At 33.7% G+C, this 27,480-nt stretch overlaps 5 protein-coding genes across 5 annotated transcripts; 3 read left to right on the top strand and 2 right to left on the bottom strand.

The window, feature by feature from the left end:
- Positions 1-3,793: 3,793 nt before the first annotated feature.
- LOC123923751 (receptor-like protein 50) lies at positions 3,794-6,859 on the top strand. Its single transcript, XM_045976476.1, has one exon. The coding sequence runs from the start codon at positions 3,808-3,810 to the stop codon at positions 6,652-6,654; it is 2,847 nt and encodes a 948-aa protein (XP_045832432.1). The 5' UTR covers positions 3,794-3,807; the 3' UTR covers positions 6,655-6,859.
- A 1,553-nt stretch (positions 6,860-8,412) lies between these two features.
- On the top strand, positions 8,413-12,035 carry LOC123923750 (receptor-like protein 7). Its single transcript, XM_045976475.1, has one exon. The coding sequence runs from the start codon at positions 8,569-8,571 to the stop codon at positions 11,419-11,421; it is 2,853 nt and encodes a 950-aa protein (XP_045832431.1). The 5' UTR covers positions 8,413-8,568; the 3' UTR covers positions 11,422-12,035.
- Positions 12,036-13,456: 1,421 nt separating this feature from the next.
- Positions 13,457-16,511, top strand: LOC123881982 (receptor-like protein 7). The gene has a single exon (XM_045930751.1). The coding sequence runs from the start codon at positions 13,469-13,471 to the stop codon at positions 16,316-16,318; it is 2,850 nt and encodes a 949-aa protein (XP_045786707.1). The 5' UTR covers positions 13,457-13,468; the 3' UTR covers positions 16,319-16,511.
- A 1,766-nt stretch (positions 16,512-18,277) lies between these two features.
- On the bottom strand, positions 18,278-19,913 carry LOC123921932 (UPF0098 protein CPn_0877/CP_0992/CPj0877/CpB0906). Its single transcript, XM_045974669.1, has 2 exons — positions 19,376-19,913; positions 18,278-18,596 (listed from the first exon to the last, which is right to left on the bottom strand). Exons 1-2 carry the CDS (start codon positions 19,808-19,810, stop codon positions 18,522-18,524), a joined length of 510 nt encoding a protein of 169 aa, XP_045830625.1. The 5' UTR covers positions 19,811-19,913; the 3' UTR covers positions 18,278-18,521.
- A 2,115-nt stretch (positions 19,914-22,028) lies between these two features.
- Positions 22,029-26,432, bottom strand: LOC123919430 (receptor-like protein 7). The gene has a single exon (XM_045971348.1). The coding sequence runs from the start codon at positions 26,139-26,141 to the stop codon at positions 22,770-22,772; it is 3,372 nt and encodes a 1,123-aa protein (XP_045827304.1). The 5' UTR covers positions 26,142-26,432; the 3' UTR covers positions 22,029-22,769.
- Positions 26,433-27,480: the final 1,048 nt, after the last annotated feature.

Here is a 27,480-nt window from a genome sequence, read left to right as displayed (position 1 = left end):
TTTTCTATATTTTTTCCTATTTTTATGTATAGATTGTTCTGTTTTGTTCCTATTTTTAAACATATCATCTTTTTATATTTTTTTAAATATTTTTTTAGTAAAATTACAATGAAGGATATAAAACTTGTAACATGGTTAAAAATAATAAGGATAAATTAGTAACTTCGGTGGTAATTGATTTTAATATATTAGTAGTAGATTTATTAAATAATATTTTTAATAATAATTATATATTTAAACCACCTTCAGATACATACAAATTTTTTATTTTTTTTAATTGATTTTATTTTTCTGTTTCAAAAAAAATTGATTTTATTTTTACTATAATTTTCAATTTGATTAAAGTTAAATTAATATATATGTATTTTTATATTTATTAGAATGATATGTCATTTTTATATTTACAATTTTTTTTACATCAAATAACTTATCTCGTTTCATTTGCAATAATAGACTGAATACCTGCTGGAATATCAATAAAAACATAAAATTTGTTATAAAAAATAAAAACATGGAAATTAGCTAAAAATGGATGCACTCTAGCTAAATTATGAACAATTTCATTTGTTTGTCTCATTATAAACTTAATATTTGAGTTTAGAAGAGTCGTAACTAACAAGTGTTGAAAATAACTTATAATAGCTTCAAGGTGAGACACTTATTAATTCTTCTTGCTAAGCCATATTTTCTACCTGGTCTCATGCTCCCAAAAAACTCTCAAAATAATGTTGTTTTTTATATTGGAATTTGGAAGAGAATAATGTTAATTAGTGAAAGAGAGTTGGATATTAGAAATTCATAACCAATATAAACATGATGCCATGATGCGATGAATTCATGCTTTATGGGTCAAGCTAATGGAAACTCTAATGATTTCTAAAACAACTTTATTTATGTCATAATCATAATGGATAAATCTCTACCCAACTTAATGAGAATGAAAAAACCAAAGTGTCTTTTGTTCAATGCACCTATGTTTATAATAACATATTTTCTCAATAGTTGGAACACGCTAATAATGAATAATTAACCGATCAAAACCACAATATATGGAAGACTTGGAAATCATCATTAATTAAAATAACCTAAATGAACTGCAAAAATATTTTCCATAACACATTGTAGGGTCATTGCTTTAAGTGACTAAATTTTCTAAAGAAACGCTAACCAACATGGATTAGTTTATTGATATGCAATATTTAGTTGCCATTGTTTATTCAAGCTTTCAAGAAAAAAATGTGCTCCTACGCGGTTTAAATGATTTGTCTTTGATTTTTCTTGTTGCGTTTATTGGTGTTTGCTTTTCTATGGCGTCATTGAGGTTTCTTGAATAGTCTTTAGTATTTTTCGTCTTAGTTTCGGTGTTTTTTAGGTGAATTATTCGATACACATATTATGTTGATATGTACCAAAGTGTTCACCTATAATTTTTTTCCACCTAGATGGTGTCACATCATTAATGACAAAGACACATCATTAAAATTGACCTCAAAATAAAGTTGGGATTAAAACTCAATAAATGAAAATAGGGGTCTAAAAAGTTGAATTTTAAAATAGGGAATCAAAACTTCATTTTTTTGAAAATAGAGAGATTAAAAGTGCATTAGAGCCAAAACAATAAAATGATTATAGAAATATTAGTCTATAATTTTTTTTATAGAATTAAAGAGTGAAATAAATACTTGACAAAAAAAAAAGTGAAATAAATATTAGTAATAGGCATAAAAATAACATCTATTAATCTATTACTAAGTTAAAAAAAATCAGATTAATTATAATTTATTTAAAAATATATACGGAACAATATAGTTTTACTAAAACAAATTTATTGATTTAATAAGTTTTCAAAAAAGAAAATAATAATTTCACATATATTTTAATAATATTTTAAATATTTTAGTTAAATAATTTTTTTATTTAAAATAATTATAAACTTAAATATCGATTGCTTCAAATAAAAGCTTAAATATCAATAAAAATCAATGGACACGCTCTAAACTAGTTTACTCGTTTGACTGTTTTGTGCCATCAATCCCAAAAATGTTATCAGAACAACCGGTTAGTATGAAGGAATGGGTTGGGCTAGGCGTGTTGGGCTCGGCTAGTGGGCTGGACTTATGCAGCGTGCATAAGTATTTGTTTATGTATAATAACCGGACCCCAGAACAACTTCCTTGACAACTTTCTTTGACAACAATGGACAATTTTGTCAAAAGTAGGGGCTTTTTGGTAAAAACATCATCTTCTTTTTCCATCAGTTTTTGTTTTTTTGTTGCCCAACTTCTTTCCACCAGCGATGTTACCAATCATGATGTTGCTTGGAATACATAACCTTGGGCTTAAAATGCTAGAGAGCATTCATAGAAGTTGGAGATTAATTTGATTGCGGTAACGATGCTGTTTTTATGTATTGCTTTGACGCTTGATGCTTTGGAGCGTCGTTGTTGAGCTGGTGGATCATGTAGTGTATGTTTGGTTTCAATTCTGGAGCATCCAGAATTGATTCTGGACGTGTAGAATTGATTCTGACTTGTTTGATTTATCAAAAGTAGAATTGATTTTGCCTCCAGAATTGATTCTACTTGAAGCTAGAAATCGTAGCTTCTGATTCTAGAATTGATTTTTACACTCAAATTTTTTGTTCAACTCACTTTTTCATGAATATATCCAAACATAAACCACTTCAGCTTAAAATCAATTTTGGCCAGAATCAATTTTACAGAATCAATTCTGCCAAAATCAATTCTCTCCGCCGCAGAACCAAACACACGCGTAGTGTTAGCCATCCTCCTTCAAATCTTTATTATGATGATGATTTGGACGACCAATCATGAAGTTGTTACCGGTTTTTTTTTTGTCTTAGATGAAGTGGTAATCAACTGAAATTAAACTCAAAAATAACTTTGAGATCCCGGGTTCGAAACCTGAGTCACGACATCCGGCCTAACAATTTCGGCAATTTTACCAGTTGAGCAAGAATTTATGGAACAACCTGTTACCAGTTTTATCACAAAAACGAATGGCTGATTTTTTTTTTTCTTTTCACGAATTGTCCTTGCTGCCTAAGCCATTCACATTTATCATGTCAAAGTTGAACTTGATTAACATTTACCAAGCTTCAAACTGTAGGAGGTTATCACATGATAATAATTCTAGTTATAAATTTAGTTAAAGGTAGTTATAGTTTGTTACACGTTAGTTAATAGATTCAGATTCAGTAAAGTCAAAAACTCGTACAGTCATGTAGACGGTGCTCTTAAAGTCGTCCGATCAAAATCGAACGGTTCAGATTTCAATCTCAAATTTTATATTAAATAAAAAAATTAAAAGTTATCTTAAGATTTAAACCGTCTAATATTGATCAGACGGTTCAGAGCTAGTGACTGCATCTAACTGCATTAGTCGGTGACTGTTTTTAATCAATTTCCGTTAGTTAATTGCTACAGAAGCAACAATCACATATGATGCACTTAGCTTAGTTTATGGGGCATCATCACCTCTTTCAACCCTCACTCACCACTACATGTATATTATTTATAGCTAAGGGTCCCTAATATTGAATGGCAAAGGTGAGACTACCTCTCAAAATTGTATGGAAGAAGTCACTATGAGTGACCAACGGCCAACCTCTTCAACTTGCAACTATATTATTTATTATTGCAAAGAATATTCAATGGAAGAAGAATGTCCCTATTGCCCGCTTGCATTTAGGCAGAATGTATTAATTTGCAACTTTTTTTTTTTCTTTTGACTTCTAATTTGCACCTATATATATAAAATTTTGTCTGGGAGTAACTAGAAACAGCAATGAGAATTACATTAGCTTTATTCCTTATATGCTACTACAGTATATATATCACTCATGTTTCTCCCAAATGTCTTGAGGATCAACAATCTTTGTTGCTCCAATTAAAAAACAATTTCACATTTCTTGATAAAAAACCATTATATTCTCCAATCATCCATCAAATAATTAGTCGTTCCACCAAACTAAAAATGTGGAATAAAACCACTGATTGCTGTAATTGGAGTGGTGTTACCTGTGACAATGAGGGACATGCTATTGGTCTTGACCTTAGTGGAGAACATATCGTTGGTGGATTTAACAATTCAAGTAGTCTATTTAGTCTCCAACATCTCCAGAAACTGGACTTGTCTGATAACTATTTCAATTCTTCCATTCCATCAGGATTCAGCAAGTTGGAGAAGTTAACATATCTGAATTTGTCAATGGCCGGATTTGTAGGGCGAATTCCAGCAGTGATTTCACAGCTTACAAGGTTGGTAACTCTTGATCTCTCTTTCATTTCCTACTCGACAAAACCTCAGATCCCGAATCTGCAAAAGTTTATCCAAAATCTGACCAAAATTAGGAAATTGTATCTAGATGATATAAGTATAACATCTCAAGGGCATGAATGGAGCAACGCTTTGTTGCCATTGCATGACTTGCAAGAATTGAGCATGTATAACTGTGATCTATCAGGACCCCTTGATTCTTCCCTAACAAAACTAGAGAACCTTTCAATCATTATTCTTGATGGTAACAATTTTTCATCCCCAATTCCTAAAACATTTGCAAATTTTAAAAACCTTACCACCCTCAGTCTTTCAGATTGTGGATTGATTGGAACATTTCCACAAAAGATCTTTCAAATTAAAACACTGTCTATTCTTGACATATCATTCAACTTATATCTCCAGGGTTCATTTCCAGAATTTCCATTAAATGGATCAATCCATACTTTGCTGGTAGGTTTCACAAGCTTCTCGGGAGAAATTCCACGCACTATTGGTAACCTGAGAAACTTATTTGAATTGGATCTTTATTATTGTCAATTTTATGGAACACTTCCGAGTTCAATGTCAAACCTCACACACCTTACCTTCCTACAACTTTCTCATAATCATTTAAATGGTATAGTTCCCTCATTCCTTTTTTCTATCCCATCCTTGGAAGAGATTTGGCTTCCATTCAACCAGTTTAGTAAATTTGACGAATCCATAAATGTGTCTTCCTCTATATTAAAAATCCTTGATTTAAGTTATAATTATCTATCAGGGCCTTTTCCAATGTCCATCTCTCAGCTCCATTCACTTAATAACCTTGATATTTCTTCTAATAGGTTGAATGATTCACTACAACTAGATGCGATTTTGGAACTTTCAAATTTAATTGAACTAGACCTTTCACACAACAGCATATCAATCAATGTGAACGTTACAAATGTTGGTCATGTTTTCCTTCCTAATATTAGATATATTAATTTTGCATCCTGCAATTTGAAAACTTTCCCTAACTTCTTGCTAAATCAATCAACATTATTCAGTCTTGACCTTTCAGATAACCAAATTCAAGGAAAAATACCAAACTGGATTTGGGAGCTACAATATCTTAAAATCTTTAATATTTCTCACAATCTTCTGACTGATTTGGAAGCACCTAGACAAAATCTCATTTCCAACTTGAGACTTCTTGATATTTCCTTCAACTACATTTATGGAACAATTTCTCCATCTTTAATCGCAATGACTAGTACCCTTATGGCAATAAATTTAATGAATAACAATTTCAATGGTGTTATACCAGATATGTTTCCAACTTCTTGTGCCTTAAGAACTTTGAACTTCCATGGAAATCTATTACATGGGCCAATTCCGCATTCTCTCTCTCACTGCTCATCAATAGCGGTATTAGACATTGGATCAAATCAAATTTTTGGTGGCTTTCCATGCTTTTTGAAAAACTTAATGACACTTCTTGTCTTGGTTTTGCGGAACAACAGATTGCATGGTTCCATAGAATGTTCACATTCACTCGAAAATAAGCCTTGGAAAACTATTCAAATTGTGGACATTGCTTTCAATAATTTCAACGGAAAACTACCAGAAAAATTCTTCACAACGTGGGAAAAAATGATGCATGATGAAGATCATGTTGTATCAGGATTCATTCATTCAGGGACAATATACTATTCCTATCAGGATAGTGTGACAGTTTCTATTAAAGGTCAACAAGTGAAGTTGGTTAAAATTCTAAGTATATTCACAACCATTGATTTCTCATCCAATTATTTTGAAGGACCAATACCAGAGGTGTTGATGGACTTCAAAGCAATCCATGTTCTCAACTTCTCAAACAATGCTCTCTCTGGTGAAATTCCACCAACTATTGGGAACCTAAAACAGTTAGAGTCATTGGACCTCTCAAATAATTCTTTGGTTGGTGAAATTCCAACACAGATTGCAAGTTTGTCCTTCCTTTCTTGTTTGAACCTCTCCTATAATCATTTGGTGGGGAAGATTCCAACAGGTACCCAACTTCAGTCATTTGAAGCATCTTCGTTTGAAGGAAATGATGGCCTATATGGTCTTCCATTGACTAAAAAACTAGACTATTGGCCAGACTTGCCTCCACAGCCATCATCTGGAAGGTTAGCTAGTTCAATTGACTGGAATTTTTTAAGTGTGGAGTTGGGAATTGTTTTTGGGCTCGGAATCATCATTGGTCCTATCATGTTTTGGAAGCAATGGAGGGTAAGATATTGGAAATTTGTGGACAAAATTCTTTGTTGGCTCTTTTCAAGGATATATCTTGAATATACAACCGATAGAGGAAAAGCATACACAGTTTTAAGGTGGCGATATCATTGATGTAATTTGTAAATAAGGTCCCCTAGTTTCATTTATGTTGTTTATTGTGTGAACTTCTTTTTCATGATATGTATTGGAAATTTGGAACTTTGAAGGATGTGTCTTTTTAGTACTATATATATTGTTAATTAAGCTTAATTATTTTTACACATAACCAACTGTTGCAGATTCTCTAATTCCTTTGTTCTCTTTCTGTGTTTTTTTGAAAAAGGCTAATATTATTAGAGCACACAAGTACAAGAAGTACTTGAAAGAAAATAGGAACACCAACACCACAGACCCCCCAAAGTTAGGCACAACAAAACAATAAAATAGGAACCATGGCAACAAACAGAGCCCCAATTTAACAACTGAACAGCAGAAACATAGCGCTCACAACACACCGAGAAGAACAAAAACGGAGGCCTGAAACACGCTCCCCCAATGCAGCGCCTAAGAGAACTGCCATCAACATCAACGACGCCTAAGACATAACCCGGGATCCCAACACTATTCGTAAAACATACACACCGGGATTTTGTGCTGACTCAAACCCCACTTCCACGACAGAAGTTTAATCGCATTGACCACGCATTGACCACCTTTTCTGGATCTTTCACACCATTTGAGAAAATAACCTCGTTTCTCTAAATTCCAAATCGACCACACCGTAGCATGCCATATCAACGAAAAACCACTCCTCAGCTTCTTGTTATTCGCAGCCCCTATCAAACAGTCGAAAAGCAGATAGAGGTTCGGCGGGATAACAATCACCAGACCAAGTCAATGGAATATCGCATTCCACACTTGAGCAACGTAATCACAGAAAAGAAAGAGATGCACCACTAACTCCTCCATCCCCTTGCAGTGATCAAAATCCAAGGACCCCCCCCCCCCCCCCCCCCCCCCCCCCCCCCCCCCCCCCCATTAACCTATAAGTGATATAAGAGAGGTGCTTATGGAAAATATAAGAGAGGTGTCTTCCAACCCAAACTCTGTTACAAGAGAGGTGTGTCCCTTGCCCATTGGTATGTCCACCATGTGAGAAAATTAATGAAGTTGAATGGCATATTTTATTTACTTGTAATGATAGTGTACAAGCTCGACAAGCTGCTGGACTGGAAGTCCATAGCCACACGTCTGCATCATGCGGGACAATTTGTGATGGCGGGACTCATGGAGACAAGGAACATGTTCCATAATCGAAGGAGAATTGATTGCCTTACTTGAAGTTATAAAAGAGGAATCACTCATGCCATTTTTTAATCGGATTCGAAAAGTGTGGTGGATGCACTTCACAACTTACGTAGTGGTAACTCTGAATTTAGCTACTTAATTTGTAATATTAAGAATGTATTGACTCTAAATTTCAACTTTGTGGTAAAGTTCATCAAACGACAAGCAAATATGGTTGCTCATCATCTTCCTAGGGCGGCCAGTTCTTGGTCTAGTCGCTACTTACACTTTTGATTTGTTGCCTCTTTGTATTACATCTTTATTGAATAATGAAATGATATGAGTTGTTGTTTGTCAAAAAAAAAATATGATGCAACATATGTTTGGTAGTTGATATATAGTATAAGAAATCATACCAATTATTTGAAAAACAGACCATATTAAAGAGACCACAGAGTAAAAGATGTTCTAGAAGAGTGAATTCGTAATCTTTCAAACCTCAGTCACCGCAAGCTAGTATATTATTTATAGTTAAGGGTCCCAAAAATTGAATGGCAAAGGTGAGACCACCTCTCAAAATTGAGTTGAAGAAAGTCATGGTGAGTGAACAACGGCGGCCAAACTCTTCAACCAAACTTGCAACTATATTATTTATTATTGCAAAGAATATTCAATGGAAGAATGTCCCATTGCCCGCTTGCATCATAGCATATATATAAATTAAGCTAAAATAGTGTCTGAGAGTCATTAGAAACAGCAATGAGAATTACATTATTAGTTTCATTCTTTCTGTGCTACTACTACTGCATATATATCACTCATGCATCTCCCAATTGTCTTGAGGATCAACAATCTTTGTTGCTCCAATTAAAAAACAATTTCACATTTCTTGATCGAAAACAATTATATTCTCCCATCATCCATGAAATAATTAGTCGTTCCACCAAACTAAGAACGTGGATTAAAACGACTGCTTGCTGCAATTGGAGTGGTGTTACCTGTGACAATAAGGGACGTGTTATTGGTCTTGACCTTAGTGGAGAACATATCATTGGCGGATTTAACAATTCAAGTAGTCTTTTTAGTCTTGTACATCTCCAGAAACTGAACTTGAATGACAACTATTTCAATACTTCCATTCCATCAGGATTCAGCAAGTTGGAGAAGTTGACATATCTGAATTTGTCAATGGCTGGATTTTTAGGGCAGATTCCTGCTGAGATTTCACAGCTTACAAGGTTGGTAACTCTTGATCTCTCTTTCATTTCCTACTCGACAAAACCTCAGATCCCAAATCTGCAAAAGTTTATCCAAAATCTGACCAAAATTAGGAAATTGTATCTTGATGATATAAGTATAACATCTCAAGGACATGAATGGAGCAACGCTTTGTTTCCGTTGCGTGACTTGCAAGAGTTGAGCTTGTATAACTGTGATCTATCAGGACCCCTTGATTCTTCCCTAACAAAACTAGAGAACCTTTCAATCATTATTCTTGATGGTAACAATTTTTCATCTCCAATTCCAGAAAAATTTGCAAATTTAAAAAACCTTACCACCCTCCGTCTTTCATATTGTGGATTGATTGGAACATTTCCACAAAAGATCCTTCATATTGAATCACTGACTATTCTTGACATATCATTCAACTTAAATCTCCATGGTTCATTTCCAGAATTTCCATTAAATGGATCTATCCATTCTTTGTTGGTAGGTTTCACAAGCTTCTCGGGAGAAATTCCATGCACTATTGGTAACATGAGAAACTTATTTGAATTGGATCTTTCAAACTGTCGATTTTATGGAACACTTCCCAATTCAATGTCAAACCTTACACACCTTACCTACCTACAACTTTCTAATAATTATTTAAGTGGTACACTTCCTTCATCCCTTTTTACACTCCCATCCTTAGAGGAGATTTGGCTTCCATTCAACCAGTTTAGTAAATTTGACGAGTCGATAAATGTGTCTTCCTCTGTATTGAAAGCCCTTTCTTTAAAAAGCAATAATATATCTGGGCGTTTTCCTACTCCCATCTATCAGATCCATTCACTTATTTTCCTTGACATTGCCTTTAATAGGCTGAATGATTCACTACAACTAGATGGGATTTTGGAACTTAAAAATTTAATTAAACTAGACCTTTCATACAACAACATATCAATCAATGTGAATGTTACAAATGTAGGTCATATTTCCCTTCCTAACATTAGGTATATTAATTTGGCATCCTGCAACTTGAAAACTTTCCCTAACTTCTTGCTAAATCAATCAACATTGATCTTTCTTGACCTTTCACATAACCAAATTCAAGGAAAAATACCAAACTGGATTTGGGAACTACAATATCTTAAAGTCTTTAATATTTCTAACAATCTTCTCTCTCATTTGGAAGGACCTTCACAAAATATCACTTCACACTTGATGTTTCTTGATATTTCCTTCAACAACATTTATGGAACAATTTCACCAGCTTTAATCACAATGACTAGTACACTTTTGGCAATAAATTTAATGAATAACAATCTCAATGGTGTTATACCCGATATGTTTCCGACTTCTTGTGCCTTAAGCACTTTAAACTTCAATGGAAATCGGTTACATGGGCCAATTCCACAGTCTCTCTCTCACTGCTCATCATTAGAGGTATTAGACATCGGATCAAATCAACTTTTTGGTGGATTTCCATGCTTTTTGAAAAACATACCAACACTTAGTGTCTTGGTTTTGCGGAACAACAGATTGCATGGTTCCATAGAATGTTCACATTCCCTGGAAAATAAGCCTTGGAAAATGATTCAAATTGTGGACATAGCTTTCAATAATTTCAAAGGAAAACTTCCAGAAAAATTCTTCACAGCGTTGGAAAAAATGATGCATGATGAAGATCATGGTTTATCAGGATTCATTCATGCAGGGACAGTATACTATTTTTATCAGGATAGTGTGACAGTTTCAACTAAAGGTCAACAATTGGAGTTTGTTAAAATTCTAAAAATATTCACAGTCATTGATTTCTCATCCAATCATTTTGAAGGATCAATACCAGAAGTGCTGATGGACTTCACAGCGATTCATGTTCTCAACTTTTCAAATAATGCTCTCTCTGGTGAAATTCCATCGACTATTGGGAAACTAAAACAGTTAGAGTCATTGGACCTCTCAAACAATTCTTTGGTTGGTGAAATTCCTATGCAGATTGCAAGTTTATCATTCCTTTCTTGTTTGAACGTCTCCTCTAATCGTTTGGTGGGGAGGATTCCAACAGGTACCCAACTCCAGTCATTTCAAGCATCTGCATTTGAAGGAAATGATGGGCTATATGGTCCTCCATTGACTGAAAAACCAGATGTTACACAGGACATGCCACCACAACCATCATGTGGAAGACTAGTTTGTTCTACTAACCGAAAGCTTTTAAGTGTGGAATTGGGATTTGTTTTTGGGCTCGTAATCATCATTGGTCCTATCATGTTTCGGAAAAAATGGAGGGTGGGATATTGGAAACTTGTGGACAAAATTCTTTGTTCGATCTTTTCAAGAGTGTATCTTGAATATGCAACTAATAAAGGACAAACATACACAGTTTTAAGGTGGCGATATCGTTAGTTCTATTATGTTGTTTTTTGTGTTTATTTCTTTTCGATGATATGTATTGGACCTTTAAAGATACATTCTATTAAGTTTAAATAAAGTAGTGTCATTTTGGGAGTAATAGTTATACATGTTTAGACTGCACCAACTGTTGCAGGTTCTCTTTGTTCTCTTTCTGTGTTTGTTATTGATTTTAAAGTCTGATTGTGTATTATGTGTTTGGCTATGTTTCATAGACATTTATTATTGATAGTTTATGGAATATTATGGAACACTTTCACAAATTTAAATTGATAAAGGCTTTGTAAGTTTTGAGTTCGAACTGTTTATTGTCCATTTGTTGGAACAAAGTTTTAAATCTATTGAGATTATTTTGTAGGAAAAAAAAAACTATTGAGATTATTAATTATGCATATTCAATTTATTCTTTTGGTATTAATCCTCTGGTTCATAGGTGAAGGGGGTCCATTAATTTAGAGTTCAACCGCAAGGTAAGTAAAGTCTAACCAATAATTGAACTCGAATTCTTCCAAACAATTCGTTCTAGAAGGAGTTCATCATTAACCACTTCAACTCAATGTCTTGATTAATTATGCATGTTTAATTGCTACTGCATAATTAATAAGGATAGGCGCTAGTACCTTAATTATTAAAATGGGTACAATACAAATGCAGATTGGCGAAACAGGTTAAGATGATGTTCAAGTGGTAGATGGAGGGACAATACTTAAGTTGGAGATTAATTTGATTATGGTAAGGACGCTGTTTATGTATTGCTTTGACGCTATGGAGCGTCGTCGTCGTTGAGCTGGTGGATCATGTAGTGTCAGCCATCCTCCTTCACATCTTGTAGCCTTAACTTTGTTACTCTCAACATGTTTGTTATGATGCTAATGCATTCTGGCTTTTTGGGGATGATTTTAGAATTGAGTATTGGGTCTAACTCAACCCTACAAAATCGGCTTATAAGGTGATGATTGCCTTTTACTTATAAACACATATTCAGGCCATCTCGCAACTGATGTGCGACTTCTTAATAGATAATCTTGTAGTTGTAACTTAGTTATTTTGTAGTTGCAGACTAATTTGTACTATCATAATGATTGTAATATAATGATTGTAACATGTTTGTTATATTAATGCATTTCGAATTATTGTGGCAGATTAGATGTGTTATTCTTGTTTCTTAGTATTAGGGGCTCGCGCTAACATCTTCAAATAGATTGCAACTTGGTTCAACAAAAACTTCAAGTTAGAGTCATGAAGTTGTTACCAGTTTTATCACAAAAACGAATGGCTGATTTTTTTTTCACAGATTGTCCTTGCTGCCTAAGCCATTCACATTTATCATGTCAAAGTTGAACTTGATTAACATTTACCAAGCTTCAACTTGTGCAAGGCTATCACATGATAATAATTCTAGTTATTTAAATTTAGTTAGAGGTGGTTATAGTTTGTTACATGATAATAATTCAGATTTTTAATCTCAAATTTTGTATTAAATAAAAAATTTAAAGTTATCTAAAGATTTGAACCGTCTAATATTGATCAGACTGTTCAGAGCTTGTGACTGCATCTGACTGACTGCATTAGTCAGTGACCGCTTTTAATCCGTTTCCGTTAGTTAATTGCTACAGAAGCAACAATCACATATGATGCACTTAGCTTAGTTTATGGTGCATCATCACATATAAAAGTTGCTTTGTTCATTCAATAATCTAAGTATATAAATTCATAATCTTTCAACCCTCACTCACCACCACATGTATATTATTTATAACTAAGGGTCCCTAATATTGAATGGCAAAGGTGAGACTACCTCTCAAAATTGACTAGAAGGAAGTCATGGTGGTGAGTGAACAACGGCCAACATCTTCAACCAACTAAACTTGCAACTATATTATTTATTATTGCAAATAATATTCAAAGGTAGAAGAATGTCCCTATTGCCCGCTTGAATTTCGGCAGTGTGTGTTAATTTGCAACTGTAAATGTTTTGACTTCTAATTTGCAACTATATATATATATATATAATTGTGTCTGAGAGTAACTAGAAACAGCAATGAGAATTACATTAGCTTTATTCCTTATATGCTACTACGGTATATATATCACTCATGTTTCTCCAAAATGTCTTGAGGATCAACAATCTTTGTTGCTCCAATTAAAAAACAATTTCACGTTTCTTGATCAAAAACCATTATATTCTCCAATCAATCATGAAATAATTAGTCGTTCCACAAAACTAAAAAGTTGGAACAAAACCACTACTTGCTGCAATTGGAGTGGTGTTACCTGTGACAATGAGGGACATGTTATTGGTCTTGACCTTAGTGGAGAACATATCCTTGGCGGATTTAACAATTCAAGTAGTCTTTTTAGTTTCCGACATCTCCAGAAACTGAACTTGGATGACAACTATTTCAATTCTTCCATTCCATCAGGATTCGGCAAGTTGGAGAAGTTGACATATCTGAATTTGTCACAGGCTGGATTTGTAGGGCAGATTCCTGCTGAGATTTCACAGCTTACAAGGTTGGTAACTCTTGATCTCTCGTTCATTTCCTACTCGACAAAACCTCAAATCCCAAATCTGCAAAAGCTTGTTCAAAATCTGACCAAAATTAGGAAATTGTATCTAGATGATATAAGTATAACATCTCAGGGACATGAATGGTGCAACGCTTTGTTGCCGTTGCGTGACCTGCAAGAGTTGCGCATGTATAATTGTGATCTTTCAGGACCCCTTGATTCTTCCCTAGCAAAACTAGAGAATCTATCGGTCATTATTCTTGATGGCAACAATTTTTCATCCCCAGTTCCAAAAACATTTGCAAATTTTAAGAACCTTACCACCCTCAGTCTTTCAGATTGTGGATTGATTGGAACATTTCCACAAAAGATCTTTCAAGTTAAAACACTGACTATTCTTGACATATCATTCAACTTTTTTCTCCAGGGTTCATTTCCGGAATTTCCATTAAATGGATCTATCCATACTTTGTCGATAAGTTTCACTAGTTTCTCGGGAGAAATCCCACACACTATTGGTAACATGAGGAACTTGTTTGAATTGGACCTTTCAAACTGTCAATTTTATGGAACACTTCCCAATTCAATGTCAAACCTTACTCATCTTACTTTTTTAGGCCTTTCTCATAATGATTTAAGTGGTGCAATTCCTTCATCTCTTTTTACACTCCCATCCATAGAGGAGATTTCGCTCTCATTCAACCTGTTTAGTAAATTTGACGAATTCATAAATGTGTCTTCTTCTATGTTAAACATCCTTGATTTAAGTAATAATTATCTATCAGGGCCTTTTCCAATGCCCATCTCTCAGCTCTATTCCCTTTCTATCATCGATCTTTCCTATAACAGATTTAATGATTCACCAAGTGTAGATGAGATTTTCGAGCTTAGAAAATTATCTGCACTAGACCTTTCACACAACAACATATCAATCAATGTGAATGTTGCAAATATAAGTAATAATTTCATTCCTAATATTAGGATTCTTAATTTGGCATCCAACAACTTGAAGAATTTCCCTAACTTCTTACCAAATCAATCAACATTGTCCTTTCTAGACCTTTCAGATAACCAATTTCAAGGGAAAATACCAAACTGGATTTGGGAACTACAATATCTTACAATTTTTAATATTTCTCACAATCTTCTCTCTGATTTGGAAGGACCTTTGCAAAATCTCACTTCCAACTTGAAAGTTCTTGATATTTCCTTCAACAACATTTATGGAACAATTTCTCCATTTTTAATCACAATGACTAGTACCCTTATGGCAATAAATTTAATGAATAACAATCTCAATGGTGTTATACCCGATATGTTTCCAACTACTTGTGCCTTAAGCACTTTGAACTTCCATGGAAATCTGTTACATGGGCCAATTCCACAGTCTCTCTCTCACTGCTCATCATTAGAGGTATTAGACGTCGGATCAAATCAACTTTTTGGTGGCTTTCCATGCTTTTTGAAAAACATACCTACACTTAGTGTCTTGGTTTTGCGGAACAACAGATTGCATGGTTCCATAGAATGTTCACATTCACTAGAAAATAAGCCTTGGAAAATGATTCAAATTGTGGACATTGCTTTCAACAATTTCAATGGGAAACTACCTGAAAAATTCTTCACAGCGTGGGAAAAAATGATGCATGATGAAGACCATGTTGTACCAGGATTCATTCACACAGGAAACATATACTATTCTTATCTGGATAGTGTGACGATTTCTACTAAAGGTCAACAGGTGAAGTTGGTTAAAATTCTAAGAATATTCACAGCCATTGATTTCTCATCCAATAATTTTGAAGGAGCAATACCAGAGGTGTTGATGGACTTCAAAGCAATCCATATTCTCAACTTTTCAAATAATGCTCTCTCCGGTGAAATTCCATTGACTATTGGAAAACTAAAACAGTTAGAGTCATTGGACCTTTCAAATAATTCTTTGGTTGGTGAAATTCCTATGCAGATTGCAAGTTTATCATTCCTTTCTTGTTTGAACGTCTCCTTTAATCGTTTGGTGGGGAAGATTCCAACAGGTACCCAACTTCAGTCGTTTGAAGCATCTTCGTTTGAAGGAAATGATGGGCTATATGGTCCTCCATTGATTGAAAAACTAGATGGTAAAAGGCAGGACTGGCATCCACAACCATCGTGTGGAGCACTAATTTGTTCAAATGACCGAAACTTTTTAAGTGTGGAATTGGGATTTGTTTTTGGGCTCGGAATCATCATTAGTCCTATCACGTTTTCGAAACAATGGAGGGTAAGTTATTGGAAACTTGTGGACAAAACTCTTTGTTGGATGTTTTCAAGGATGTATCTTGAATATGCAACTGATAGAGGACAAACATACACAGTTTTAAGGTGGCGATATCACTAGTCAGTAGTCATATTATGTTGTTTTTTGTGTTTACTTCTTTTTGCTGATATATGTATTAGAATTTTAAAGATACATTCTATTAAGTTTGAAGTAATAGTGATAGCGTTTCAATCGAAATAAAAAGGGATGTGTTGATTTTTAAGTTTTAACTATACGAATCATAATTCATAATCATATTTGAAAATCAATTCAGAGGAAAGAGAAACTTGCCTTGAGTGTACAAACACATGCACCAATGCAGTAGAAGTTTTGATCAACATAGCACACCGTTAAAACAGTGTTATCCCTGCTACCACTCGAAAATTTCTGCTGCGCCTTTGTCCACTCATACACGATACAATGTGTCATTCGCTCTTCTAATGACATCGAAAACTGTTGGAATTTTTCATGCTAACATTTTTTATTTCGCCTCCACAACAGAGGCCAGAGCAGCATAGCAGTCTTCGACATGACAGTGGCATCAACTTCCTCCAACATCTGAAACATCAGGGATGCATAGATACTACGCCATACATAGTTTGGGTTGTTGGGATAACTAATTCTCAAATATAAAATCAAACTTTGAGCTTCTTTTTTTTTCATGTCAACAAACCTACAAGTAACTCGATATCAAATTTTATTTGTGAGAAAATCTAAATAAATACAAATTTATAAAACTAAAAAGTCAATCAAGTAATTATAAATATAATCACCAAGTCACTTCTTAGATCGAAGAGCAGCACTTTTCTTGTAAAAAAGAAACAGCACTTTGATACTTGATTTGAGATTTATTTTGCCATCCTACTGATTCTGGGCGCTTCCTACAAAATATCCCCTAACTGACATTTTTTCCCATTTTTCGGTTTCTACTAACCGATTTGTTTCTATCGTTTAAAAATTTCGGTTAATAAAAACTAATTGCTTATTTTTTCGGTTTATGTTAACTGGAGTTAACAAATATAGAAAATATAGAAACAGGACAGAAGTTCAACTCCTCCACCCTGTTCTTCATTTACGTTTTGTTCATCAAAAAACCACCCCCACTATTCCGTCAACCTCTCTTGTGCTAACGATTCAGTGTCAGAATACCTACGAAAATAGCACCTAAGATAGCTAAAAAAACAAATTTAAACCGATGTTTACCTTAAGATTGAGCTTCAATGCGTGTGGATACCCTTAGCATATGTTTCAATCTTGATTTCAAGTCTTGAATGTGTATGAAAACCGATTTGATTCTAATAGGATTTTTGATTGTGTATTGATGAAGAATCACTTCGGTTAATGTTAACCAAAGTTTTTAGCAGGTGGTTTTTAAAAACCGAAGTTTGAATTGTTCGGTTCATAAAAACCGAAATTTTGTATTCCAAATTTTTTAAATTCCGAACTCCGAAGGGTAAAATGAAATTGTAGATGTATAAGAAAATGTGGGGTCAGAAGAGAAATTTTTTGTCACAATTCAAAAATCCAATGGACTTGATTGATTTTGGACTCTTTTTTTTGTTTATTTGCATATGGGCTTGGTAGGATAAAAACTCAGGTAGTCCATTTACTCTTTTTCATAATTGAATATTTCTTTTACTTTTGCCACCCTTTCGTCCTATTTTTACACATCCGCTACGTCCGCTAGCGGATGTGTAAAAATCAGAAATTTTGGAAAACCAGTAGGACGATAAAAGTAACTCTCATTTCTTTTTATGTTTTTCAATTTTACTCCCTCGTAAGTTAGGTAGCAAGTGTGTAAAATAAAAAAATAATTAAATGTTAAATTGTTAACTCTTTCTTCACCTCAATATTTTAAATGAAACAATATGAAATTTTTGATTTATAAAATTATAGGGTGTATGTAGACTAATCTTGATTTATAAAATTATAGGGTGTATGTAGACTAATCGCTCTAGTGACTAAGTTAGATCCTTAGATGATTTAGAAGAGCGCTATACTCTATAATCATTTTTATAAAAGAGTAATACATATATGGCATAATCTTAATAATTGGAGCAATATAAATAAGAAGAAAATGCATGCTAACATCATTCACACAAGAAATTGTCTTCCAAATTTGCAATTAGACAAAACTACAGTGTAGTAGGATTTGATAAAGTCCTTCTCTAATTGGATTTCACATTTCAAAATGGTACATAAGCCAAAGACACATTGTATACTAGTAGTTTAAGTTTTTCTTTTTTGGTACAATATAGGGTAAGTTTTTACATCACATTATTAATTAGAATGTAGCCATCAAGGTCGCTTCTCCTAGCATATGCCCTTCTATTGCATCCAATGTTTTCTCCTTGGTCACCTACAATTAATTCACCAAATGAAAGGAAAACATCAATTTTCAAATGAATGTAAGGCTCTCTTTTTGGTAAAAAAAATAGAGGATAGCTTATAACATAGCTTATAGCAAATAGCTTATAAACTAGTTTTTAAGTTATAGTAAATAAGGTAGTTGATTGAATTTGTAGTGTTTTAGTAAAATTAGCTGTTGAACTAGTTTGTATAGTTTATAAGTATAAAATGACGTAAAAATATTTAACATTTTTCAAGAAATTTTCAGGGTAAAATTGGAAGGGAAGAAAAGTAATAAGAAATAAGTTTATGCAATCAACCAATTACCATTTGACCTGGAATTACATGAAGTATTCTCATCATATTATTTTATATACATAAAACTTCCTCAAAAATAAAAAATTATTTTAATTTTTCAAAGACAATGCTCCTTTATATTATTAAAATTGAATTCATATATGTTAATCAAATCATTGATATCCTAGTATCTAAAAAAAAGATTTAACATATTATCTTTTTTATTTTAATTTTTAAAAGAAATGCCCTTGTATAATAATTGATTTCATAGTATGAAAAAAAATTACTTCACATATGATCTTTTTTTTTACATGGATTTCACTATATGATCTAAATAAACTTTTTTAATGAAAATCCAAACATGTTTTCACCATCATAATATTCAAAAATCAACAAATTTTCAAAAAAAAAATCAATATTCAACGAAAAAAATATATAATGTCACAAACAATATAAACAACATAAAAATTAACAAAAAAAAAATATATATACCTTGTTACCAAGGTGAAGCTCATCATCCAAAGCATAGAGCTTAAACTGCAACCTATGACCATGTGTATCCATCTTAGGACAGCGCCATCCCGGCTGTTTCCAATCGTTGTTCCCTTCTTTGATCCCGGCATACTCACCACCCAACTCTTCCTCTTTGCCCGAGAATCCCTCGGGCAATCCCTTTATTGTTGCAGGAATATTCACCACGACCCAGTGTGTCCACGGAACAATTGGACCATCTGGGTCGGGTGCATCAATATCCTCCACCACAATTGCAAGAGTTTTTGTCCCTTTTGGTAGGTTGTACCATTCCAAAGGTGGAGATATATTTTTCTTTGCTCCTTGTCCTTCATCCGTGTATTGTCTTGGTATTCTTCCTTCTTTTGCTATTGATGGTGACACCAACTTGAACTCTTCACTTCCATCACTAGCCATATTGTGGTATTTTTTTTGTGTGTTTATGCTTTGTTTTTGGTTCTTTGATCTTTTTGTTATGATTTTGTGATGAATGTGTTGTGTGATTTTGCGTTATTATGGGAAGAAGAAGAAGTGATAATTGATTTATGGGGTGTGGAATTTTTGGGAAGAATGGTTAGGTGTGTGACAAGTGGTAAAGTGTGTCGTGGCAACGACAAAATTAGGAATGTAACACGTATTGGTATACGTGGTTGATTTGAGGTGTTCTAGCTATAGACGAAATTCAAGGATCTTGTAATGATAAAACAAATGGAAAAGAGAAACAATCTGGAACATGCTTGAAAGTGAAATTACTAGTACTTCTGTTTGGTTATCTTATCCTATTAGTCTTATCTATTTCTTAATTCTTTGAATAGACAAAAAAAAAACCAATTTAGCCTCAATATTACTCATTCAGCTTTATGATCTGTCAAAATTGGGCTGGATTAATGGGCTGGTCCATTAGCCGATGGGCTTGGACGGAACGGGCTTCAAAAAGCATGGCCCAAATCAATTGGGCCTTTTTATCCCAAGTCCATGTAGCCGGTGCGAAAATCGGACTGGGTCGGGCTAGCCCATCGAACTTGGCTAGCCCATTATCAAAAAATTTATATCATTTTTGTAAAAATAATATGAATTAAAACATAAAAAAATTATCATTTAATTGAAAATTTATTATAAAACTTTAAAAAACAAAATTATGATTTATTAGTAGTAGATTTATGATTTATTGGTGGTAATCGATTTTAATATATTAGTAGTCGAGGGTTGGTCTAGTGGTATTGGTTTGGGTCCTTGGAGTATGCTTCTCTCAAGGTCTCAGGGTCGGCCAAGTCCAAACATAAAAAAAATATGGCTTTAAATGGGACCCCCACAAGTGGGCGGTAGGATTGATCCCCTTATATTAGTCGGTCCTAAGGTCGGATACCAAGTTTTAAAATATATATATATATTGGGGGAGGGATCAAATTACACCGGTGTAATTTTTAAAAAGTTACACTCATTAATATCCATTGATTTTATTTTGATCTAATGGCTATTAAAGAGTCACTTATAAATTCACATGACTTCACTAATAAATTAAAATTTTCCTTTTTTATTTTCTTACCTTCCTTTTTAATGTCATATCCTGATAAAAAAAATTGTTGCAACCTTCGACATTGTTCACTCTTCATCAACGCTGCTCAAGCTTTGGTTCTTTTTTTTTCTTCTGAGTTTGACTTGTGTCTACTAGTGCTTTTTTGGACATAATTTTTCTAATTTGGTTTCTGCTAAATATTGTTTTTAATTTGTACGAGTTACTATAGGAACATCTGTACTCATATTACATTGCATGAGTGATTGCCTAATACAAAATATATACTAACATATCATAAATAAATAAATACATAAGAAACTATTAAATTTTATGTCATTTAATTTGTAAAACTAACGTATTTGATATTACTCATATAATTGACTGTTATTTAATTCAATATTATTAACTTTTGTTTTAGCAAATATTAGTACCTCTTTTTGGTGGTAGTAACTCCAATAATATGGTCATCAACTCCTCTTCTTCTTGGTACAAACTCATCATCGAAATTTATTCATAAACAATGGTATCATTGAAAAGAAGAAGAAAAACTCCAATAATAGGGACTTGTAACAACAAAAAAACTAATAATATCATGGCAATAGAGGAAGGTAAGAAAATAAAAAAAGGAGATTTTTTAATTTATTAATGGAATCATTTGATTTTATAAGTGATTCTTTAATAGTCATTAGATCAAAATAAAATCAATGGATATTAATGAGTGTAACTTTTTAAAAATTACACTGGTGTAATTTGATCCCTCCTCATATATATTAGTAGTAGATTTATCAATTATTCATTATCTTACGCTCAAAATCAGCCTACACGTGATCTCATATTTTATCTAAACCTACAATCATAAATTAACATTCGTACATTTCTAAAGCAAATTAAATATTAAATAGAAAGAATTTCACGCTAATTAAAAAGAAAATAAGAGACCAAATTTAAATAAAAAAATGCTAAAGGAGTAAACTGAATGTTTTTGTTGTTAAATAGTGTAAGTCTAATAACCGGAAATTTCATCCTTAAAATTTATAAGTGGGATGACCAGAGTTCAAACCTCAATATTATATATATATATATATATATATATATATAATGTAATGTCACGGGGGGATGGAGTGAACTGAAAGTTAAAAAAGTTAGTGCAAAGACATATTTTAGTAAAACCAGTAAAACAAGAGGGTGTACTTTTAAGTAAAAGAAAAATGCTTATATATTCGAAACACTTTCTTGTATCACAAGTGACACAATGCCAAAGAACAAAGCACCACATACTCAATTGCAAAGTTTCCTTTCAATTCAAATTTCTCATCTGTGATCTGAGAGTCTTCAAAAGGTTACAAATATCATTTGCACTTATATATTTCTTAACTGTTATGCCATCAATCATAGTCTTAGTACAATTATTGATATGCCTATCAACTGTTTGATGAAAATCCTGACTGAACAATGCCTTTATTTCTTAACCATTTTTATCATCGCAGTTTACAACATCATGGTCTATATTATTGCTTTGATTTCTCATTGGTTTGTTGCCACTTATGTAGCACTGACACTTTAGATTAAAGGTGTGACCTATGTCCGACACCTGTTGATGTGGGACGCCATTGTGACACTAACACATGTAGTTACATTCAATTGCATATATTTTTTCAAATTTTTATGAGTATCTACATGTATGTGTTAGTGTCGTATCAGGTGTTTGTGTATGTGCTTCATAGATTGTAGATTGCAACACTTTGAATGATTTTTTGTGTGTGTATATACAATACATATACATGTATGGATTCAGAGAGAAAGAATAAATACAAGCAAAAAAGCAAAACAAAACATCAAATTTTCATCTTTTCTATGTGACTAAGATGAATATGAATCTGAATAATTGGTTGAATCTGAACCTGCTGATGAGTGGAAGCATGTGCAATTAGGGTCATGAATGACCTTTTTCTTATTGTTGTCAAATTTAGAACAAAACACACAATACAACCTTGGATTACTCCAATAATCTTCCTCTTCGTTGTAATCACTGTCCTCTGTCACATTTGAGTCTTCTTTTGTGTCATCTTCATCATCGCCAATTGGAGTATAGACCAATCCAAATAATGGAAAAACCACCATTAGAATTTTGTCAATGATATCATTGCTCCATTTTCTACCTCTCTCCCAAATCATCAATGGTGCAAAAACTAGTCCAGCTCCAACTCCAAAACCAACTCCACTGGATATATACTGCCAGTCAAATTTCATGACAGATTCTTTTGTTGGTGCACTTGTATTTTCGCGGATGCATTTATTTGTCGATGGAGGGCCACATAGTTTTTCATTACCAATGAATGAAGTTTCTGGAAATGATTGGATTTGTGTACCTTCAGGGATTATTCCTGAAAGTTTATTAAAAGAAACGTTCATGAATGATAGGAAAGAAAGACTCGTAATCCCTTTTGGAATTTCTCCTTCCAGGGAGTTTTTTGAAAGATCTAAGGACTCAAGCTGCTTCAAATTTCCAATAGATGACGGAATTTGGCCAGAAAGTGCATTGTTTGACAAGTTGAGTATATAGAGTCCTTTGAAGTCAAATAACTGTCTTGGTATTTCGCCTTCAAAATGGTTTGACGAGAAGTCGATGGCAGTGAAAACTGTTAGAATTTTAACGAACTCCAGTTGTTGACCTTTGCTTGTAACTGTCACAGAATCGTGATAATATATCTTACCAAATTGGAGAACCTGAAATTGGACGTGTTTTACCTTAGAATCAGCTTGGTTTTCATCAGGCTTCATTGCCTCCCACGTTGTGAAACATTTACCAGGTAGTTTTCCACTGAAGTTGTTAAAGGCTAGATCAACTATCTGAAGCATATGCCAAGTGCCATCGGTTTTTGGACATCCAATGGGACCATAGAACTTGTTTTTGCGCAAGACTATTACACGGATTGTGGATATATTCTTGAACAAACATGGAAATTCGCCAGTGAAGTTGTTATTAGCAAGGTCTAACACTTCTAGAGCTGAGCACTTCACAAGAGATTTTGGAATCTGTCCATCTAAGTTATTCTTTTGGAGATCAAGAGTCCTTAGAGCGCAAGAAGGTGGAAACACATCTGGGATAGTACCAATGAGATTGTTCATCCTCAGATTTAATACCACAAGGGTTTGAGTCATATTCATTAGACATGAAGGAATTGTTCCAGAAATGTTATTAATCGAAATATCAAGCACTTGAAGATTTGAAGCATTGCAGAGGGAATTAGGGATACTTCCTTGTAAACTATTATTTGAAAGCGAGAGAAAGATTGTGAAAGTCAGGTAGTTACCAATATCTTGCTGAATAACAGAATCAAATTTGTTCATTGAGTAATCCAAATAGGAAGCAAATTTTGGAAAAACAGGTATTGGCCCTTCCAATTGGTTGTTATGAAGGTCAAGGGCTATCAAGTTGGAAGTGAGGTTTTCCAATGGTCGTTCCAAACCAGTAAGCATATTGTGAGAAACATTAAAGCTTTGAAGATTTTGTAGCTTCCAGATCCAGTTGGGCACTTTTCCATGAATTTGATTGTTTGAAAGGTCTAGAATGGTTAATTTGGGCTTGTTTCTCAAGAAAGTAGGGAAAGTTTTGAGGTTGCAGGATGCCAAAGTTAGAGTGCTAATATTGGGAAGGAAAGTATGATCATTTGCAACATTCACGTCGATTGATATGTTGTTGTATGAAAGGTCTAGTGCAGTTAAATTTCTAAGCTCCAAGAGCTCATCTAGCTGCAGCAGCCCATTCAACCTGTTAGAGGAAAGATCGAGGACAGAAAGTGAATGGAGCTTAATGATAGGCTTCGGAAAAGGCCCAGATAGATTATTGCTACTTAAATCAAGGGTGTTAATTACAGTGGAAGACACATTATTAAATTCGTCAAATTTACTAAACCGGTTGAATGAAAGCCGAATCTTCTGTAGTAATGCGAGTTTGAAAAGGGATGAAGGGATGCTCCCATTGATAGAATTAAAACCCAAGTCAATGCTTACAAGATTGTGCATTCCTTCAAAGTGAGAAGAGGTTGGAATTGGACCACTTAAACGATTATGAGAAAGGTCTAGGTGGATAAGGTTTTTGGCCATGCCAAGTGATGGCACTGGACCCGTGAAGCTATTAGATGACAAATCCATGTATCTAAGTTGTGTGAGGCTTGACAGTGAAATGGGAAGTGCTCCATTAAATTTACTATTAGAAAGGTCCAATTCAGATAAGTGCCTCATGTTACCAATGGTATATGGAAATGCTCCGGAGAAGCTTGTCTTACTTACCCTTAAGGTTTGGAGAGATCCATTAAATGGAAATTCCGGAAACGAACCATAGAGATTGTTGTTGAACGTTAAGTCAATAATTGACAATGTTCCCATTTGGAAGATCTTCTTCGGAAATGTACCCGTCAATCCACAAGAAGAAAGACTAAGAGTAATCAAATTTCTGAAACTGGAAAACGTTTCAGGCACTGAGGATGAAAAATTGTTTCCATCAAGAATAATCATTGATAGATTCTCTAGTCTTGACAGAGATGAATCAAGAGGTCCTCTTAAATTGCAATTGGACATGGTCAGTTCTTCAAGACCACGCAACGGCAACAAAGCCTTGCTCCATTCATGCCCTTTTGCTGTTATAATTACACCATCCAGATACAACTGCCTAATACTGGTGAGATTTTGGACAAGGTTTTGTAGATTTGGGTTCTCAAGTTTCAGCCCTTGTCCTATTAAATAACTAAGAGAAGAGATATCAAGAGTTACCAACCTTGTAAGCTGAGAAATCTCCACAGGAATCTGCCCCACAAAGTTAGCATATGACAAATTCAGATAAGTTAACATCACCAACTTGTTGAATCCTGATGGAATAACAGAACTGAAATTGTTAGCAGCCAAGTTCAATTTCTGGAGATGTTGGAGACTAAAAAGACTACTTGAATTGTCAAATCCACCAGAGATTGATTCTCCACTTAGATCAAGACCAACAACATGTCCTTCCCTGTCACAAGTTACACCACTCCAATTGCAGCATTCGATGTTTTGATTCCACAACTTTAGTTTGGTAGAATTTTCTGGCTTGAACATGAGACTGTTCTTTAATTGGAGTAGCAATGATTGTTGATCAACAAGACATGTTGCAGAGACAACAGAGATTTGGATACTTAGATATATGCAATAATAACAGAAAATAAAAGAAAGAAATGAAACCAATGTAATTCTCATTGGTCTATACTGTTAATTAAAATGAATCACACAAGATAGAATAAGAAATGAAGGAAAAACTTGTGATATCATAAAGCTTCAGACCCATGAAACATGAGATATTGCACCATTCAAAGTAAACTATGTCACAATACAACAACTCATAAAGTCATAGCTCGATTTTTCTACAATGATGTTTTGTCAGAAAAGAAAGAAAAACAAGCTTTGTTTAGTTGCTGAAAAACGTTATTTTTAATGAAGTAGACGCGGTTTTATGTCGACCCCTTCTAATTTGTTGACTTTGTTTTGGTAGATTATGAAATGGGACACTGAAATTTTGGCTAATTATTCAAAACAAAACATTGACCCCACGACTTGTCAGAGAACATATTTTCGTGCTATTGGCAGGCTTCCACTTCTTTTTATCGTAAGTTTGACTTTACGCATCCACTTATTGTAGTACTAATTTTCAATGAGAAATTTTTTTTTTTTTTTGGATTAACGAGAAATTTTTTTTGGGCACATAATAATTGATTCATTTGTTAAAAGATTATGTGCAAAAATAAATGACACTTTAATTTTCAACACAATTAAGAAAATACGAGTAAATACATTGTCTTAATTTCATGTGATATTTCTATTGAAATTCCTAAAATGACCTTATAATTTGCATTGAAACACTACAATTATGTTAAAAAAGTAGAACAATTAATGAGTATACTTGGAAGAATAATATTAATGTTAGCAAGTTCATTTTTTTTGGTTACTAGGAAAACTTCATTTTGGTTTGATCATTGGCATAGTGGGGGTGTGTTGACGGAAATGTTATTAGTTGTTTAGTTTTTCGGTTGATAAGGAGGTCTCAGTCGCCAATGTGTTCTTTTCGGGTTTTAGGGAGGGTGGCGAGGGGGTGGAGGTGAAGATGGAGACGTAAGTTATTTCAATGGGCAACTACATTCGCTTGTTGCTTTACAAACTTGATTTCATAGTTTGGATGTAACAATAATAAGATCACTTGATATATGAAATTAACGTACTAAACTCAGAAATTTCTATTTGTCTAGATAAGATAGCATCAACTACAATTTTTGAGTCACTTTCATAGATGACATAGGATAGGCCTCTTTGTATCATTTCTTCCATTGCTTCTTTGATGGCCATGGTTTCTCCCTCTATTGTGTTGAACCTCGTTGATAAGGAAGGAAATCCAAAAAGTAACACGAATTTTTTCCGCAGTAGCTGAGAATTGAGACAGTTAAATTTCACTAAAATAGTTTCATTAGCACCTGAGGTATTATAATAGGAGATTGTGATATCGATTTATTATTTATCACTTGAATTGCATACATAATATTTGCCG

Source organism: Trifolium pratense, linkage group LG4 (assembly GCF_020283565.1).
Source record: "Trifolium pratense cultivar HEN17-A07 linkage group LG4, ARS_RC_1.1, whole genome shotgun sequence".
Classification (NCBI taxonomy): domain Eukaryota; kingdom Viridiplantae; phylum Streptophyta; class Magnoliopsida; order Fabales; family Fabaceae; genus Trifolium; species Trifolium pratense.
This window is presented reverse-complemented; position numbering and strand designations above follow the sequence as displayed.

Excerpts from the sequence above, each read along its gene's own strand:
- LOC123919430 (XM_045971348.1), bottom strand. The coding sequence starts at position 26,141 with ATGAGAATTACATTGGTTTCATTTCTTTCTTTTATTTTCTGTTATTAT.
- LOC123923750 (XM_045976475.1), top strand. The coding sequence starts at position 8,569 with ATGAGAATTACATTATTAGTTTCATTCTTTCTGTGCTACTACTACTGC.
- LOC123921932 (XM_045974669.1), bottom strand. The coding sequence starts at position 19,810 with ATGGCTAGTGATGGAAGTGAAGAGTTCAAGTTGGTGTCACCATCAATA. Across the intron at positions 18,597-19,375 it reads AGCTTCACCTTGGTAACAAG|GTGACCAAGGAGAAAACATT; the intron begins GTATATATATTT and ends AATTAATTGTAG.
- LOC123923751 (XM_045976476.1), top strand. The coding sequence starts at position 3,808 with ATGAGAATTACATTAGCTTTATTCCTTATATGCTACTACAGTATATAT.
- LOC123881982 (XM_045930751.1), top strand. The coding sequence starts at position 13,469 with ATGAGAATTACATTAGCTTTATTCCTTATATGCTACTACGGTATATAT.